General features: G+C 45.5%; 1 protein-coding gene across 1 annotated transcript in view; it reads right to left on the bottom strand.

Annotated features, from left to right (window-relative positions):
- The window catches only part of DCPS (decapping enzyme, scavenger), a 49,643-nt gene extending 36,989 nt beyond the window's left edge, over positions 1–12,654 (bottom strand). Inside the window, exons 1-4 of the mRNA XM_032770003.2 lie at positions 12,468–12,654; positions 11,842–11,952; positions 11,594–11,709; positions 7,687–7,855 (exon numbers count right to left, since the gene is read on the bottom strand). Of these exons, the coding sequence (XP_032625894.1) occupies positions 7,687–7,855; positions 11,594–11,608 (184 nt within the window). The 5' untranslated portion in view covers positions 11,609–11,709; positions 11,842–11,952; positions 12,468–12,654. The remainder of the gene's footprint in view (positions 1–7,686; positions 7,856–11,593; positions 11,710–11,841; positions 11,953–12,467) is intronic.
- Between the last annotated feature and the right edge of the window lie 6,197 nt (positions 12,655–18,851).

The following is an 18,851-nucleotide window of genomic DNA, read 5'->3' as shown; positions in this document are numbered from 1 at the left end:
ACACAATTTCATAACTTGGTTAAAATGCTGTTTAGCCCCATCTATGCAGGCAAGAGAAAACTGAATTATAACCTGGCAAGGAATTACGCCTCAAGCTCTCCTTGGTATGTGTTTCCCCTACCTCAGGCCCATTTATCTTAATTTCTCCTGCAGACTCCCATCCTGACCTTGTGAACCTGCTCAAGATGCCAACTGCTTGTTTGAAATCGTTCAAAACAATGTGCTCTTCTCTAAGCCTTACAAACCTCTGAGATCTAAGTGGGACTTCGCCTGTTATCTCCAGTGAGTGGAAAGCATAGAGCCAGAAACTCTGAGCTGGGTCAGCTAAAGTGATTGGTCTACAAATGCAGCTACCAAGACCACAGCAATTTGCTAGACACCAAGAAGGACCACCCACACTACCAGCACCAACTGTGCAGCAGAGAGACGAGAATCAAGCAATTAGACTCCATTGATTTCTGAAGCCTGGAGCAGCATGTAACAAATTTGGGAAAGCAACAAGAAACCTGCAGAGCCTACTCAAAAAGGAGAAGTCTGTGTTGCAGTTTCTGAAGCTCTTCAGGGAGCAAGGCAGCTGATACATCAAGGGTCTCATTTCCTTATAGGTAGAATTTCCTTTAAAAAACACAATGATTTTCACTCTGTGAAAGTGGGACATAAACTGCCAAAAAGAGCTGGAGGGTTGGAAGATTTCACCTTGCCGAGTTCATTATTTACCCTACTTACATTTTCCTCTGTGAAATTTTAACGAGATGTCGGCATAGGAAGCTGACGAGATTAAGGTCCCATAAGTCATCCATATTCTAGTCAAGAGAGGCTTACTAGACTCTGAACCTTCACATAGCCACTGCACAGTGACAACTTCCGATCCGAATGGCAAGGTCTGTTGCTGACAAATGGCAGGGAATTAGTACCTCGACTGATCTTGCTGATCAGATCCTGGCAGTGCAATAGGCAGCTGGCTGGGTCCCTGCTGCAAGGTGGCACAATAATTCATTGCATGCACATACTGCACTCCTGTTGCCTCTGCAGCCCCTCCAAGCTTTCCATTAACTCGCCTACTGATGCCCTCTAGCAGGACTTTTTAAACATTATAAAGCACAAAAATAGATGTTACTCCTGCAGGAATTCCACGTCACTGCACATGCGCAGAATTCATGTCCTCTGCAGATTTTTTTGCTTCCTTGCAGAAAAATTACTTCTGATAGGGAAGCAAAGGAAGGCCACAAGAGCAGCCACGAGCTCCTCCCCAGCAGCTCAAGCAGGTTGGTTCAGGTGCCCAGAGCAGCCGTATACATGTTAATCACCATAGAGAGTGGCCAGGCAGTCGTGCAGGTGAGAGAGAGAGAGATACTCTGTCCCTCTTGCTTGCTATTATGACACACTTGGCATGCAGGGGCAAGACTCTGGGATATTTCTGAGGAGGTAGGTGTGAGGCAGGTTCTGTCCCTTCAGGCAGAACAGAATGTAGCAGCCTGCCTGCTTAGTGAATTGTTCCCATTGTCTTTGTGAATTCCCCCAGGAATATAAAACAGGTGTAAAAAGGCTCCTTTACACTGCCAGAGTGGTGAAAAGGACAGTATGGCCCTATAAATGCTTATGGTGCTTTAGTGATTAGAACTGGTCTAAATTTTTGGACTGAAAAAAATTCCTATCAAAATGTGCTCCATGAACTGTTTGGAACCTTTGTGGCGATGGCCAATAGCCAATACAAATTGTGAGTTTGATTCCCCAGCCCTCACTTGCTCTTCAGTTGCCTGTGATGCAACACTGAGCATACGGCTGCATGTATTTGTTGAATAATAACTAGAAATAAAGGGTCAAACCTAGCTACATTACTATTAAACAAAGGGGGTTGGGGATTTCCTCCAATACTCCCCACTCCCATTCTCCATCCATTGTATTGCAGTTTAAATAAATTACCAAAATAACTGAAGCCAGTGTAATTATATTGCTTTATTTTGACAAATAAAGTATGCAGAATTTCAAAATATTGTGTACAGAATTTTTTGGTGCAGAATTTTTAACATTTTGGCACAGAATTCTCCCGGGAGTAAAAGATGTGGCTCTTCAGTAGAGCGACCAGAAGGCAAGTGTGAAAAATTGGGAGGTGGGTCAGGGGCAATAGGCACCTATATAAGACCAAGTCCTGAATATCAGGACTGCCCTATAAAATCGGGACACCTGGTCACCCTATTCTTCAGAGGTGTGACCTCCTTGCTTTCCAGAGGGAGGTGGAGATGCAGAGAGGACCATGGGAGATAATGCAGGACGCAAAAGTTGTCACTCAGCAGGTGAGAGACAACATGCACCTGGACAAACCTCTATGTTCCAGTTGTCACACTGACCATTCTTTAAGCCACAGCTAATGCAAGTCCCTGTTAAAATCTTTTAGCCTGATCAATCCCAACCCCTAGCCCCACATTTTCAGCAGGGCCCATTTTTATATTAGTTACAGCATGTAGTCTACAAACCACATTAAGCCAAGTTTTTTTCACTCTCCTTCATTGGGTAAAGCAAATTGGAGGCCTGGGTATGCATGGGTGTGAGAAAATGCAAATACAGAAGGGAAAAATAAACAAGCCCCTTCAGGAACAGAGAAAGGCATTTGACGCATCAACAACACAAAGTGCTTCTATAGCACCTTCCATATGAGGATCTCAAAGCAGTTTATACAGAGTTTATAGGCACTCCCAATCCTCCAGGGAGGTAAGTTTCTATCCCCACCATGCAGACGAAGAAGTGAGGAAGAGGGAGGTGCTGTGACTTGCACAGCAAGTGCGTGGCAGAGCTGGGAACAGAACTCAAGTCTCTTCCAAATCCCTGTGCAATTTCTCAATCCTCACTTCACTTGCTTCTGTCCTATCTTCCCGGGAGAAAAATTCATGCTCACTTCAGGTATATCAAGGAAGTGGGGATAAAAAAATCCAAAAAAACCACACACAGCACTTCGCTAGCCATTCAGGATAGGCAGCAAATGCCAGTGCAATCTTGTGGATTAACCCAGCCTTAACTGGAGGAAGCTGGGAGGTTATTCTCTTACATTAAAAGTTTGGTCCAGCAACAGCAAGATGCTATCAGTGAGGTCTGACACAGGCAACAGTGTATGACAAAACCACAACACATGGAAATATATTAAAAAACTATGTAAACATGTAACTCGCACTTTTTGGCCCTTTGATGGTTTCATTATGGATATCAGTTTACGTATTGTAAAGGCAGGAGACAACTCTAGAAAGGAAAGTTTACAAGAGTAATAAAGTGAGTGTTTCAGACACACCTGAGAGGAAGGCTGGCCAAAATATGGCAGGGCGCAAGGGGAAAATGATCCTTCAACTTGTGACATTCAAATGCTGCCAAAGACGTAGGATGTTTGAAGTGTAAAACAGATACTGAGCCCGCAGGTTTCAGCAGCAAGACCTCTTCACCCAGCTGGAGCATCACTTTGCAGACATTACAGGGACAAACAGTATGATCCAACACCCATTAAAATCAATGGGGAGATTCATCGACTTCAAAGGGAGTTAAATCAGGCCCAAAAGCCAGATTTAAGTGCAGCTCAAGGGATTGGTAATTTTCTATAAAGCTTTTAGTGGTCCCAGGCCTTATCATCTAGGAAGCTCATCTTTCCCTGTGTATCCTACTGTGGCATCTAAGACAGTCTGGAGAGTTTCTAGGCTGAGAGTCTCCGGGGGCAGCCTTAGGCAGGGGTGAAAGTAAAATAGAGCTATTACCGGTACGGGGCTGCTCTGGCCCCCTGGAAGGGGCGGGGCTGGGGTCAGGGTCCCCCAGTCAGTCCATCTGAGCTCCCTGGCCCGTGCTGCCCAGGACCCCGAGCCCCAGGCCCTTTTAAATCATGGCCCCGGGGCAGCTACTTCTTTTGCCCCGCACTCCCCCTCCCCCCTGTCGGCAGCAGCTGGGGGTGGGGGTGGTAAAAGAGGCAGCGGCGTTAAAGTACTGCCGCCACTTTAACGTCACTGCCCCTTTTGCACCCTCCCATCAGCGTCCCTGCCAGGTATGGACCCGGCAAGGCCACCGATGCGGGACACAAAAGGGGCAGCAACGTTGAAGTCAGCAGTACGGGCCAGTACTGGTGGCTACCTTTTACCAGTATGCCTGGCTACCGTGTTACTTTCACCCCTGCCCTTTGGTCTCTCTCAGCACTGCCTTTGGAACTCCCTCATGCTTGATAATTCAGAGCCTAGCTCTAGTGGCCTTCGGGTTAGGATGCACTGATTTGGCTTAGCTTTAGTTTAATTTTTCTCCACTTTGCCATTTGATGTCATTAATGTATTTTAATGCTGTAAATAAGCTCCTACCATCTGTGGCCACTGGCGCTCTACTGGACACTAAATACAGGCCCCGAATTGCCGTAGCATGTAGTTTTGATAGAGGAGCAAACTTTTCCCTTTGCACTGATAAGCCCGTCTCCTTTCGTTAAGTCTTGTCAGCATGCTAGAACAACCTGGCCTGGGAGAGGTTAAACCAAATGGCCAAGTTTCTCTCTATCTCCCATTTGCATGCTGTTATTGCACTTACTGCTGTAAATTATTCACATCAGAAAAAGCCGGTTCAGGAAAATGTCCACACCATTTCAAGCTTCAAATATCAATTTATCATTTATATGGCACCGCTCACCCCAAAGCTCTTTATCAATAGGAATCATTTTACAATGTAATCAGAGAAACGCAGCCACTTCTGGGCTAAAACATGGCAGCTGTTACAAAGCATATTACAGCTCTACATAATTTAGGTCAGGAGATGAAGAATCCCATTGCCAACTGCAAGGTCAGGGGAAATTCAGGGAGGCAGAACAGAATTATCTGGGTTGGGAATCTAGTCAGGACACTGCAACAAAAAGAGCCTTCTATGGGATCTTTAGTAGCCAGAAATCAGCAGTGTTTGGGGTTTTACGTTGCAGCTGAAGGATGATGCCACTGGTACCACAAGGCCCCTAATCATGTGGGGCATTTGTTTTTTATGATTCAGAGGGAAGAACACCTATTATTGAGTCACCAACACTGCTTCCTGCAGTGCCTAGGGGATCTCTCACCCAAGTATTTCCATTTTACTTTTTATAGTGTCAAAGCACTTTACAAACTTGAACTATTTCCCCTCCCCTTGTGCTTTTACTGACCCTTCCATCCAAGGACCTCAGATGGGTTATATACACGAACTATTCCTCACAACATGCCCATAGGCAACATGCCCCATTTCACCGATGGGTAGACTGAGGTAGGACAGTGAAGTAAGTTGCCTACAGGTACAGAGGACACAGTGGCAGAGCAGAGATTACAACTCAGGAATTCTTGGCATCAAAACTACACAGCCCAAGGCAAATTCTCAACTGTTCGCATGCTAGGTCTCGGTCCAGCACAACACCTGAGCCATAGCAGGTGTTGGTACGGCTGTAAGAGGTAAGCATCCCTGTAATTACGTCTTTAATCACAGGTGTCTAGTCTATGTAATACATGGCATTTTAGACGGCCTGATCCACTGTGGCCGAGATATGGCTTCCCTGCACCAGCAGAACTCGTTCCCTGCAACGGTCCCTCCAAAGCTAGAATTTGGTGCTGTTCAGGTGAAAATGCAAGGCTGCTCTTTTTCACAGGCCTCTATTTTATTTTCAGGGATGGGTTGTCATCAAGATTGGACAACCAGGCATGTGAGGGGTAAGAATTTTATTAATATGTCTGAGGGTTAACTAGAGCCATTTGAGGGTTTTTTGGTTTTTTTTCCCCCTCCAAATATATTCTTAGACCACTAAATACAAGGTCCTGGGCCTGATATAAATCGAGAAGAATAATACTGCTGCCATCAGACCAATGATAAAGTTATACACTGCTGTAGCAAGATGGTAAAAGAGAAATCAAATTCCAGTGCCTAAGGTTTCTCATTACTCAGTACCATTACTGTGGAAAGAGATTCTGGCATTCTAATGCAACGATGCCACCTTGTGGAAATCACTGCATCTCATCACCCACTGAAACAGACAACTCAAAAGCACTGCCAAACAATATCAAGCTACAAAGCAAGATTCCTTTGAATTATTGAATGGTAAACGTGCAAAGGATCTGATACAGACAGCAGCCTCTGTAATGTTCTCTTTATGTTGGACAACGGGAACAATCACCTTATCATGCTTTCTTGCAATGAACTAAGGCATTTTCCTACTATTAGGATGTGACATCATGGGAAGGTAAAAGCTTCTTATTTATAGCCACCTGCTGTATGGTACAAGTTTTACACGGTTAATGGATTGAAACTGGACAGCATGTTTGATCCTAGTCAGTGTAAGAGAAAGAGTCTATGGTTCTAATATCAGTGTCTTTGAGACCAGATCAGAGATGTTTCTCCCAAACCTGGTGCCAAACGCCATTTGGAAAAAAGCCTTCCCGCAGTAACAAAGGAGGGATAGCTCAGTGGTTTGAGCATTGAGCTGCTAAAGCCAGGGTTATAAGTTCAAACCTTGAGGGGGCCACTTAGGGATCTGGTGTAAAAATCAGTACTTAGTCCTGCTAGTGAAGGCAGGGGCTGGACTCGATGACCTTTTGAGGTCCCTTCCAATTCTAGGAGATAGGTATATCTCCAATTCAAAAAAAAAAAAAAAAAAGGGGGAGACAGGAGGAAACTCCAACTCCAAGCCACTAAAGCTGGGCATGACGAAGCGCTGTCTTCCCTATAAACAAGCTCAATTCTGTAACTGATGCCTAGAAACTACCTTAAAAAGGGCATTTAAAATGCCAAAGATAGATTGGTGACTTACTCATTAGGCTCATGCAAATTCCTCCACAAATCCCCTTATTGCACTAAACTGTCCCTCCTTCCTTAGGAAAAACAGAGGCTTCACAGCCATCAGGAGATAGTGAGATTCCTGACCTAGTACATTTGACTATTAACCAGTTATGCATGAAAGAGTGAAATCACTACAAAGCAGACAAAAAGGGAGATAAACCCAGGTGCCCGTGTGCACCAGACATTCAAGATCACACGCATCTATTAGTCCCACTGCTGGCACATTACTTGCCTGTCCTACAAGAAAATGTTAGCCCAACAAAAAGAAAATGTGAGATGTTGTCCGAGAACGAGACAAGGCTGTCATAGGAAAGGTTAGCGACTCCCCAAAGGTTATTTGTGATGTCCTAACACAGGACAAGGAACCCAAGGCTGAGTACAAGTGAAAGAGAGAATGTGGGAATGGATAAGCATGCATGTTCTTTGGTTTATGCCATCTCTCCCTCTCTTTTCCATCCCCTCCAGGTTTGCTGCTCTCTATTAAATTGTGATGGGGATTCGACTGTATCAAAAGAACCCGCATAAAGGTTATTTTCTGGGTATGGATGCGAGGAATTCTCCAAACGTAGTAACAGCTTGCATTATATACAGTCTCCCATCAATGGCCTCATCTTCAGAGATGGGGAAGTATCATTAGCCCCACTGACAGAGGAAGAGATGGCAAGTTCAGAGTCAGAGCTTTATCAGCTAAGCCATATGGTTAACTACAAGGTGAGCACTCTGGTTCTCTTCCCCTCACCACAGCACAGCAGTAACACTGGACTCACCCTCCTCCCGAAACACACAAATACGTTGCCTAAGACATGAGAAGCCCCAACTGCACCCTCGGCACCATGGTTCTTTAGGTTACCAGCAGGTGTCGGAGAGTCTCCGCACATTTTGTCTGCTTACCACTCAGCTGTGGAGGTGGGTACAGGTGGTAGGTGCTGTAGATATCATTGGACATCTGGAGCTTCAACCTCGTGTGTTTCTTCAGCAGATCGGAGATGTTTTCCTCCTGGAAGGGAGTCTTCTCCAGGATCACTACAGCATCCTTTGCATCGCCAGAGGCTCCATTCACCTAGAGTTAGAGGTCAAGATCAGCCTGCATACATCAAATTTATCCTAGCTCAGCACTTATATACCCCCCATCACTGCAGCAGCCACGCAGCTTCCTAGCATTAGCCGCTTCCCATCAGCGGGATGGAGAGCTCACCTGCTAACAGCCATCAGCATACTTGCCTCTGACCACTTAACCTGCAAGGTTGTAGAGACTGTTCTTAACTCTGAAGAGGCTGTGGGGGCTATGTAAGGGAGAGAAGTGGAGGCTGTGACGGACTGGCAATACCTTGTAATATGCTCACTGAACTTTATTGGATTAAGTTAAACCTTACTGATTTAAAGTTAATACCTCTGGGGTACACTGTACTGGAAATGCAAATGTTTATGGAGTAGTGAGAGATTGTATGTCACTTCTTTAGCAGGAAGATAACATTAATGCAATCTCTGAAAGGCACAGGGAAGTTCAAAGATCTTTTTGGTACTATACGTGTGATGTGGATTTCCTTAGGAAATGCCATGAGGTGAGGGGAATACAAATTCTCCCTCTCCCAAGCCACCCAATGGAGATACGCCCTATATACTAACTACCTGCTTCTGGAAACTCCAGCTCAAAGACCCCTGAGCTGAACAAAAGGGTGGACTGAACTTGTCATGGGAGTGCTGAAGCTGTGAGATAACCTGTAACCCCAAGGACTCACCTAGGGTGGGGGGGTAGAGAGGAGAACTTACCTCACCATAACCCAAGTGAGAATTGGGATGAACTCTGGTAAGCTTATTAGCACGTGTGTAGGTTCTTTTATTTTTCTTTTAACCGTTTTCTCTAACAATTTTAACCTTAAGAATAGTGTCAGCCTGCTTAGAAAATTCTGCGTGGTAACCTGTAACTGTAGCAATCACTCTGTTATCAGTCTCTGAAGAGAAAGCAAGCAGATGTGCTTGGGCAGCCTCCTTCTGCTGCGCATAACAAAGAGAAGCCAGGGATCTGTACTGCCTGGGAATACCCAGGTCTGAAGAAAGAGAGACATGGATCTCCATCCAAGACAGGCAACAGCTGGGGACTGGAAGCCCGAGAGAGGGTGCCATGGCTGGACCACTGAACGGAAGTGCAGGTGCAGTCACCCTGAACTGTGATAGAGTCATCAGATGCATCAGCAGCTAACACACAAAACAGATGCACAAATACTCACCTGAGTGCTCCAGGAAGCAGGCGTTTTTCAAAGAATGTTTGCCCTGGGCAACTAAGGGAATACGCCATCCAGCTTCCTTTTAAGTCTTCCGTTTGTTATGTGAATTTGGGGCTGAGTAAGGAAGTTCTGTCACGGGTGGTGAGTGGTGGATGGAACGGCTGTCTCAGCCTGTTAGCAGATGTTGGAACCCCACAGAGAGATGCTGACTGTTTTCTACTGACTCCTGATATCTTTGATTCCATTCTATGTATAAAGGAGGTGGAATTGGGCTGCTGGGTAGAAGGATATAGGGTCTGGGACAGAGACTCCTTTGAAGAAACAGCCAAATAAGAGAGAGGGAAAAGACCTGGGGTGAAACTTACATTGCATTATCAGTTACTTTGTCAATAAAGCCACATCCCAGGAAGGCGGTGAGTTTGACCTTACAGACTTTGTCTGGAGCAGAGTAGGAACATCACCTGCTTTATGTACCATTTCAGCAATCAGGGGATCCCCAGAAAACTCAGGCCTTTACCACAACCCATCCAAGAATTTAAGATGGGTGTGAGCTGCATAGTTCAGGTGACAGGCTGCGATGGTTAGAACCAGCTCTTGCCACACTTCCGCTTTGTTCCAGGTTATGCAGTAATTAGGTACAGGCCCAAATTCCTGTATCATCATTGAGAGAGATGGCACAGATTTATTCAGAGGTGTTGTGTCAGGTGAGGTAAATTGCAGAACAGCGAGCAAGTCTAAGCTGGGGTAATTTACATGCCAAGGGACGAGAAGAGAGGGATGTAATAAGAAGGGCAAACCAATAGGAGGACGCAAGACGCATTAAGCTAAAGTCCTTCACTTTCCCAGACTTAAGACACCTTAACTCACGCCCTCGGTATGTAAATTATTCTAACTCACACACCCTTACACCCACTGACAATGTTTAATTTGACCCATGTACACCTACGATCTGAATTTGGCCCATGGAACCTAATAAACTCTAGTCCTCTCTTCTAAAGCATTTATTCATCCAGCATTAACATGCTGCTCTGAAATTATGAGACACTGCAATTTCCTGACACTTCTTCATCTGCCTCAGTTCTCTCAAAGGTGAATTTACTGCAGACAATAGGGACTAACCCAATAGTATGCCACGCTTATATACTGAGCTGTGAGCTACAGTCAGACCTTTTCTGGCTGCTGTATGGCTGTAAAAGTTGAATTAAAAGAGCACTTACAAATTTCCCATTTTATGGCCCCTGAGTGGCATGAGCATCTGTCTTATTTACAGCGTTTGAGTTATCAGCTAGTTTGCAATTCAATTTCACTTCAAACATGAAAAACTGATCTTCAGGCCAAAAGCAATAGATATGTTAATAAGAAAAATAATCTAAGGCTTTAGATAGGTTTCCGATGCTTTGTTACCAAGACCAATTGCAATCGCCCCACTCCAATATTTGCCTGCTTCACAGCACAGTAAACTGGATTTAGAAAGCACCTCAGACTTAAAAGCAATTGCTGAGCCATTCTAACACACTTAAACTTATCGTGAAAAGAAGTCTCTCAATGAAAAGACATTTTAATAAGGCTAATTTAATGGGGCTATTTTAAAAAAAACATATTCGCCTCCCTCCCTCCAGTCAGTTTTGAAGTCTGTCACTAGTCAAAGGCAGAGACTATTCAGGGTGTTACAAAGCTAAAGCTTGTTTGAAGGTTTGGGGCCAGGTCTTCCGGATTTTGCCAGATGGAATGTCAGGCATGTACCTAGCTGGCTTTATACCACTGGATCTCAACTATCAAGTAGCACATGACTTGCTTATATAGATCTGAGCAGCTTGGGACTTCGCACTTCTCAGTCCCAGGTCTGAATCCAGCCTGGGTTGGAAGGGAAGGCTGTTTAGTGACAAAGCTGGGGGTCGGCTGTGTGTGGGGGAATCAACATCTCATAGGCAAATTCCACACCACAACTCAACTGGAGTTGTGGGGTTCAGAGGCTGGAGTTCAAATGACTCATGAAGACTGAACTCCTCTTGTGATCCCATGGGAGATTCCCTTCAGGTACGGGGCAAGGGAGACAAACTGGGCCAGCAGGGACAGTAACTGTGGAAGCTAACACTGCTTTTGCCTGTGTGGATGGACTTTACAGCTGTCAATCCAGCATCGTTTACTAGTACTGAATTCACTCATCAATCCAGCATCATTTACTAGTACTGAATTCACTTAGGAAAAGAGAGACCTGAGAAGCTAACCAAACGCAACCCAAGCAACAGTCAATTTCCACTAACAAAAGTGAGTGGGAGAGTGCGGACCTAACTGGGCAAGTAATGCTGCAGATTTCAGGCCTGGGGGACACAATTAGGTTCGAGCAGAGACTTGGAAGTGTCAGGATGGTGGGAATTCCTGAGCAGGACACAGAGGAAAAGAAGAGTTTTCCGCAGTGGCTCAGAGAGGGACTATGTAATTTGTGTCTTCCGTTATATGTCCAACATTGCTTAGAGAGGATCATGTAACACTCCACAGTAGTTGGAAGTGGGCAACACCTAGCCACAAAGAGCATGATCCTGCTGACTGACTGCTGAAGAAAACCATCTCACCTGGCTTGCAGCCATATTCTAGTAGATTTCATTGGGCTTTTCAGGGTGTTACAAAGCTTGTTTGAAGATTTGAGGCCAGGTCCTCTGGATTTTGCCAGATGGAATCTTACCGCCACCTGGTAAGAGACAGATCTATTGTATGTATTGTCATCGTCCTTGGGTAAACCTCACAAAGGCACCTAAATTACCTGTGAAAACAAGAGGTGACTGCTTTTGAAAGCATTACCCCTTATTTACATAGCACCTACCATCTAGTGAGTTACATATTTGTCGTGGACACTGACTCTGGTATTCCTCTCCATTCTTTTCTCACTGCTGTACTCAAGGATCTCTCTCTGTCAGCGGGCGGCATTTCTCCACTGCTCCAAAACAAAAGCCATACATGCCATACAGGTACAACACACACACACGCCAGGTTGGATTTAACAACAAACCTAATGACATAAAAACCTCAGCCCAAGTTTGCTTCCAGGCTTGGCTGTTCCCAAGGGTCCTTTAGAACTTCTCATCCCTACATCCCACTGCCCAAAGGGCCTTTTCCACCTCCCTTAAACCCAGGGTGGAATTAACAAGCTACATCTGGTCCAGTGAGTCAGCAGGAATTAGTCAGCACTTCCTTGCAGGCTTCAAACAGATAATAATAGGCTGAGGCAACACAAGAGCTCTGCCACCCTGTTAAATAAAGGCCCAGGATGCTGTAACACCTCCTGCCTTGAACACGCATAAGAGAAGCTAAGACTGTTTCAGCTTCTTCTTGATCAATTCCGACTCTTTGCCTGTCTCTAATTTCACATTCAGAGCACTGTAGAGTTGCCCCCAAATTAACAATTTGTAAATAATAATAAAACACCCCTTTGGGGGCATTTTTCCTTACCCTGCACTTGTGCCGAAGACTAGGAGTTTTAAAGGGCTTTGGGGGAGAATTAAAGCAAGAATGAGAAGGATTGGCATGACCTTCCTGCTGCCCTAGCACGATCTCCGTTGAATCCAGCACAATACAGCGGCAGGAAGGATGGCCTCAGAGGACCCACAAATGGGAGATTGCTTTTTGGCTGGCACCTTTGAAAACTTGTTTTTCTTCAGGGTTCAGTTACTCTGTAAAGAAATTACAAAAGAGGCAGCCAAGGGACTGTGGCAGGGGATCCGTATTCCGCTCTTTTGTATTGTTCAGTATTGGAATTAGTTACGTTGGAGTCTGCTCATGCTGAAAATCATAATATCATCTCAGCGGAGCCTAGGTTTCAGACAGACTTCACACAGAAACATTTACTATATGCAGAGAACAGCGTGTGCGTACACAGCCATTTTACAAAATACTTAAAACTCCAGACCAAAGACAACTCCCAGGGACAGCTCTGGGTCAAATCAGCAGTGAAGGGTGGTATAAATGGAAGAAACAGCATATCGAGCACGAACTTGACATTCAGTAGGTATGGAAAACAAGGGTAGCATACATACTGAAGGGATGAAAAGCAGAAACAACACTAGAATGGAATAAGAAAAGGCAGCCCCTCTCTTACCCACTAACTGTCCCCAGTGCTTCTGGGGCTAGTTTCATTCCTGGTGGTAAGCTGGTGCACAACTCCAAGTGACTTCAGTGAGACCTACACCTGCTCATCGCAGGGCTGAATTTGAATCAGTACGAGTACAATGGATTTCCACACCTAGAGCCCAAATCTGACCTCTCATGCGAGTGCCAGGCAGGAGTAATTCCACTGAGGACAATGGGATCACAAAGATACGAAAGATATTCAGATTCTCTGGTGACCGTGCTTAAAAAAGTGTCAGTCTAAAGCCCAATTCATTTCCTCCATACTCCCCTTCCCCAATTGGACTAGACAAACAATGTGCTTCCTCCTATGATGATGACTCTCACAGTACCATGTGATTTGAGGAAAGGTGGATGATCTAGTGGTTAGATCACAGGATTGGGACTCAACCCGCCCTCCCCCCCCTTACACTGCAGTCTGATCATCTGGAAAATGAGCATACCTGCTTCCCCGAGATGTTACAAAGCTTCCTTAAAGCTTGCAAACCACTTTGTGATTCTTGGGCGAAATGGCCATTTATAATGATTACTGCTGAGGCAAGGAGTCCCAGGTCCAACTAATCCACTCACACAGCTAGTGAGAATGTCACAACCAGAATGATTGCCACTTCCTCTTTCTGCCCTAGGGTGACCAGATGTTCAGATTTTATAGGGACAGTACCGATTCTTGGGTCTTTTTCTTATATATGCTCCTATTACCCCCCACCCCATCCCGATTTTTCACATTTGCTATCTGGTCACCCTGTTCTGCCCAAATCAGTCCTAATTCTTTTCCAAGCCCAAACCAGGTACACACACCAGTAATAAATCTTCATGAGAAAACCAGGTTGGTGGATGTTGCTTCTGCTCATGTGTGTTTCGAACAAGGAGCTGCTGAAATCATAAGATGATGCAGTCCTGCCCTCTCTGGCTAGCCTCAGGCTTTGAAGGCGAATCAGCGCCTATGCTGACTTTCTTGCTCATTAAAACACAGCACCAGAGGTGCTTTCCTCATACGGTTTGAAGCTCACGACACTTTTTTTTTTTTTTTTTTAAGTTATTTGCTCTGTGCTTCTTACATTCCAGGGATTTACTGGGCATGACAGAAGGATTTGATTTACTTGGATAATTTTAATAATGGAAATTGGATTTAGTCTCCTTTAAAAAAAGAGAGAGAGAAAGAGAGACACTGACTCTCACCCAGAGCACAGAAGGAATGCAATTCCGGCACATCACTGCCAAGCAGAGAACTGAGAAAAGGGCTGGAAAAAATATTAACAGACACTGCATGAATCAGCTATGGCAAATCGTAACCCAGTGAAAAATCTACAGCATCACAACATAAAAGTGCAAAAGACCCATTAGTTCATCCAGTCCACCTGACCTGGGGACAAAGGCAACATGGTAGCTTGCAAAATACTTTTAAGTCTTTACTCCAGCCTACTTTTTAACAGCCCAGGCAATGTGGCTCCTACCACTTCCCTTGGGTGATTATGTACAGTGGAATCACATCATACGTGCATTTAACTTATGCAAATTCAACATACGCGCGCAATGAGCGAATGCCTCAGAGTGAGCATGAGATGGGAGATGTGAATCTGCTGTTCCCTCAGTCAGTCCCAGTTCCTGTGTGCCTCTCACAGAGTGAGCATCTCGCTGAGCTGAGTGTGATTCTAGTGTTTAAAGATGCATATTTTTCATACAACATCGCCCCTAAACGCAAGCCAACTACTTCATCTGGTGCTCAACCGAATAAACAGCGATCTGTTCCAACGCTGGAGGAAAAACTGGCTGTGTTGGACTTATTGAGAGAAGGTATGTTGGTCTCCAACATGGCACATAAATATGGCCGCAACGAATCTAGCATCCGTGCCATCAAGATTTGAGAGAGAAAAATTGATCAAGCTGTGGAATCAAGTGCTCCAATAACTGCTAAGGTGATGAGTCAGGTGCATGATAAGACTTTAGTGAAGACTGAAAAGGCATTAAACTTATGCCTGGAAGACATGAACCATAAATGTGTGCCTATCGATGGCAACACGGTGCGAGAAAAGGCTCTTAGCCTCTACGCGCTGTTCAAAACTCCCATCGAAGAGGGACAGCCTTCTGATGAGAAGGAACTCAAAGCGAGTCAAGGTTGGCTTAACAGTTTTAGGAACTACTTCAGCCTCAAAAACGTGCAGACTACTGGTGAAGCTGCATCTCCGATGAAGAGGCAGTAAAAGCCACCCCTGAACAATTAAAGAAAATCATAGAAGAAAAGGGCTATCTTCTGGAACAAGTTTTTAATGCTGACAAGACTGGGCTCTTCTAGAAAAAAAATGCCCAACCGCACTTACATTTCGAAATCAAAAAGACAAGCCCCTGCCTTAAAAGCAGCTAAAGACCGTGTGACTGTGTTGTTTTGTGGCAATGCGGCTAGGCATTTAATAAAGCCAGGCTTGCTCTACAGGGCTGCAAATCCCCATGCCCTAAAAGGCAAGAAGAGAAATCTCCTGCCTGTGTTCTGGCAATCAAATAAAAAAGCTTGGATGACGGCAGTATTATTTCTGGATTGGTTCCACAAGTGTTTCATTCCGGAGGTCAAGCGGTACCTCGAAGAGAAAGGACTTGACTTTAAAGTGCTGCTGATCGTAGACAATGCTCCTGGCCACACTGAGGCACTCTGATTTGCGCACAACGACGTTGAAGTCGTCTTTCTCCCCCCAAATACCACCTCCATCCTCCAACCTCTCGACCAAGGAGTGATTCGCTGTTTCAAGGCCACATACACGAGGTTTACGTTCTCACAGATACATAGCGCTATGGATGCTGATCCCAATCTTAATGTGATGGAGTGTTAGAAGTCCTTCAGCATTGTTGACTGCATCACTTATATTAAACAGGCAATGGATGCAATCAAGCCTGAAACAGTCAATGCATGTTGGCGAAACCTATGCAAAGAATCTGTGAATGATTTTAAGGGTTTCCCCACCATTGACAAAGAAGTGAAATGCATTGTTTAGGTGGCCAGGCAAGTGGGTGGTGATGGCTTCGTCGACATCCTTGAGTAAGAAACTGAAGAATTAATTGAGAGCCATAGGGAAACATTAACTAATAAAGAGTTAGAGGAACTGATAAAATCATCTACAGAAGACGAAGATGATGACAATGAACAGTAAGAGCCAGCAAGTTGGAATCTTCATAAATTTGCTGAAGTGTTCCAAGCAGTGAAACACTTGAATGATTTAATTTCTGAATACGATCCCTCTATAGCACAAAGCCTCAAAAATCACACATAGTATTATGGACAATTTGAGACTGTATCAAGAAATATTTGAGCAGCTCAAGAGAGAACAGCGACAGTTGCCAATCACCATGTTTTTCAAGAAAAAACAACCAGCAGCAGATGAGCCTGGCACATCATCTCCTGGACTGACATCGAGCTCTGACGACCCCTCAATAGTGTCATCATGGTAGACTAGCAAGAATATCCAGGATAAATGTTGAGTGGTTAGGTTTACTGTTTTCCTTTTTTTTCTTTCATTCTTCCGTGTCTCTCTCTTTTATGTAATTAAAAATACAGTACTGTAAAATTATATTTTGCATATGCACTCTATTATATACTACACATTACTGTGTACATTTATACATATTACTGTATAGGGTTGTATACTGTACACAAAACCATGTATACTGTACTTTATGGGCGATTTAAGGGATTTTCAAGGGTAATTTTGACTACATGTGATTTTCGCTTTACGCGCTGACTTTAGAACCTAATCCCCGTGTAAGATGAGACTCCACTGTACATGCATTACTCATTTTATCCCTTGGGAAACAGAGTGGGAGAAAACCAAGCTGTGTCCCCTACAAACACCCATAATACTTTTAATGTGACACTAAAATATATTTTATATTCACTGATTCCTTTCTCCAGGGGGAGCAGAAGACATCAAAACCCACCCAACACAAATGAAGCAAGGAGAAAATGATTTCTCTTCCTCAGCTGAAGTAACAATGTCAGTACAAAAGAGGGCTAGAGACAAAAATAAAAACAGCTTAAAGGTGAACTGCAAAGTGGTAAGAGTCATTTGTGCCTTTTATGAAGTCTAAAGTATGCTTTTGCTTCTAAGAATTAGCATGTCTCCCCTCCATCCATCATTGCGGGGGTCTCAACTAAAATTACAGCACTTGTGATGTCACTGTTCAGAGGTTGCAAAACTCTCACCTAAGGCTATGTCTACACTACAGCGACTACACCAGCGGTGCTGAAGCTGTGCCGCCATAGCACAGACGCTTCCTACACTGAAGAAAGTGATTTTTCCTTCAAAGTAGTTACTCCACCTCTTTGAGAGACCGTAGCAAGTTTGACGGAAGAATTCTTCTATCAGCCTAGCTGTGTCTCAACTGTGGGCAGGTCGATGTAACCATGGCATTCTGGGCATGAAATTTGTCACAGCCCTGAGTGAAGTAGCTAAATTGATTTATCTTTTAAGTGTACACCAGGCCTTAGTCTTCCGGCAAGCAAAGGGAAGCAAGATCCTGATATTTCACATGTACCAAACAAGGAGGAAGATGGACTTTTTTTTAAAGAAACTCAGGGTAGTTTTTAACCACCAAGTGCCAGGGCTGGGCAAAGGAGCCAAGTCCCCCAGCTGTCTGGGTGTAACTAAGCAGGTGTTGGTGCTTCTGTGGGGAAAACAGGCTTCCAAGAAGGTTGGAGATGGGAAGGGTGGTTGGAACAGCCCAAGTGACCCACGAACAGGCAAGAGAAAGGACGGAGTCTACAAGAATCAGAGACTTGGGGCCCTTTCCCCAGGGCATGGCAGGGCAAGCACTGGGGGGCCCTGCCATGGGAGGTGCCCCGCCCCGCCCCACCTGTCTCTCCCCTGGACAGAGCGTAAAAAGAAGGAACAGGGACTTTATAAGGAAAGATTGTGGGGCAGGACAACCACCCCATGGACATGGCTCCCCCCACAACCCACATCCTTGGATCAGAGCAATGCCCTCTCTTCACCAATCCCCACCTCTGGGTCAGAGCAATGGCACCTGCCCCCCTCCACCTATTCCCCCCCCGGGTCAGAGCAATGGCATCTGCCCCCTTTCACCTACACTCCCTCAAGTCAGAGCAATGCTCCCCCCCCTGTCAGAGTAATGGTGCCTGCCCCCTTCACCTACACCCCCCAGGTCAGAGCAATGGCACCCGCCCCCTTCACCTATTCCCCCCCAGTCAGAGTAATGGTACCCGCCCCCTTCACCTATCACTATATCCCCCACATCAGAGGTAAGGTACCACGCCCCTTCCCTATCCCCCCGCAGTCAGAGAATGGTACACGCCCCCTCACACTATCCCCCCCGCCAGTCAAGAGAAATGGACCACACCCCTTCACTCCCAGCAGAGAATGGTGACCTGAACGGAAGTAACCACGGTCGCACCCCCTCACCTATCCTCCCCCCAGTCAAGAACGGACCCACCCCCACCGATCCCCCCCCAGTCCAAGTAATGGTACCCACCCTCAACGTATTCCCCCCCGGGTCACAACAAAGGCAGACCCGCCTCCCCCTTCACCATAGCCCAGGTGAGAGATGGTACCAGCCCCTCCGTCACCGAACCGCCCGCCCCCGATAAGGTGGTAGCCGCCCCATTCGCCTCTCCCCCGAGGCCCAGAGTGGGTAATAGCCCATTCCCACTTACCGGCGAAGGACAGGACAAAATCGGCCTTAGTCCCCGCGCAAGACCCCGAGCAT

The sequence above is a fragment of the Chelonoidis abingdonii genome, chromosome 18, assembly GCF_003597395.2.
Source record: "Chelonoidis abingdonii isolate Lonesome George chromosome 18, CheloAbing_2.0, whole genome shotgun sequence".
In the NCBI taxonomy this organism is placed as follows: domain Eukaryota; kingdom Metazoa; phylum Chordata; order Testudines; family Testudinidae; genus Chelonoidis; species Chelonoidis abingdonii.
Note: the sequence above shows the minus strand (reverse complement) of the source record. Positions and strands in the feature narration are given on the sequence as shown.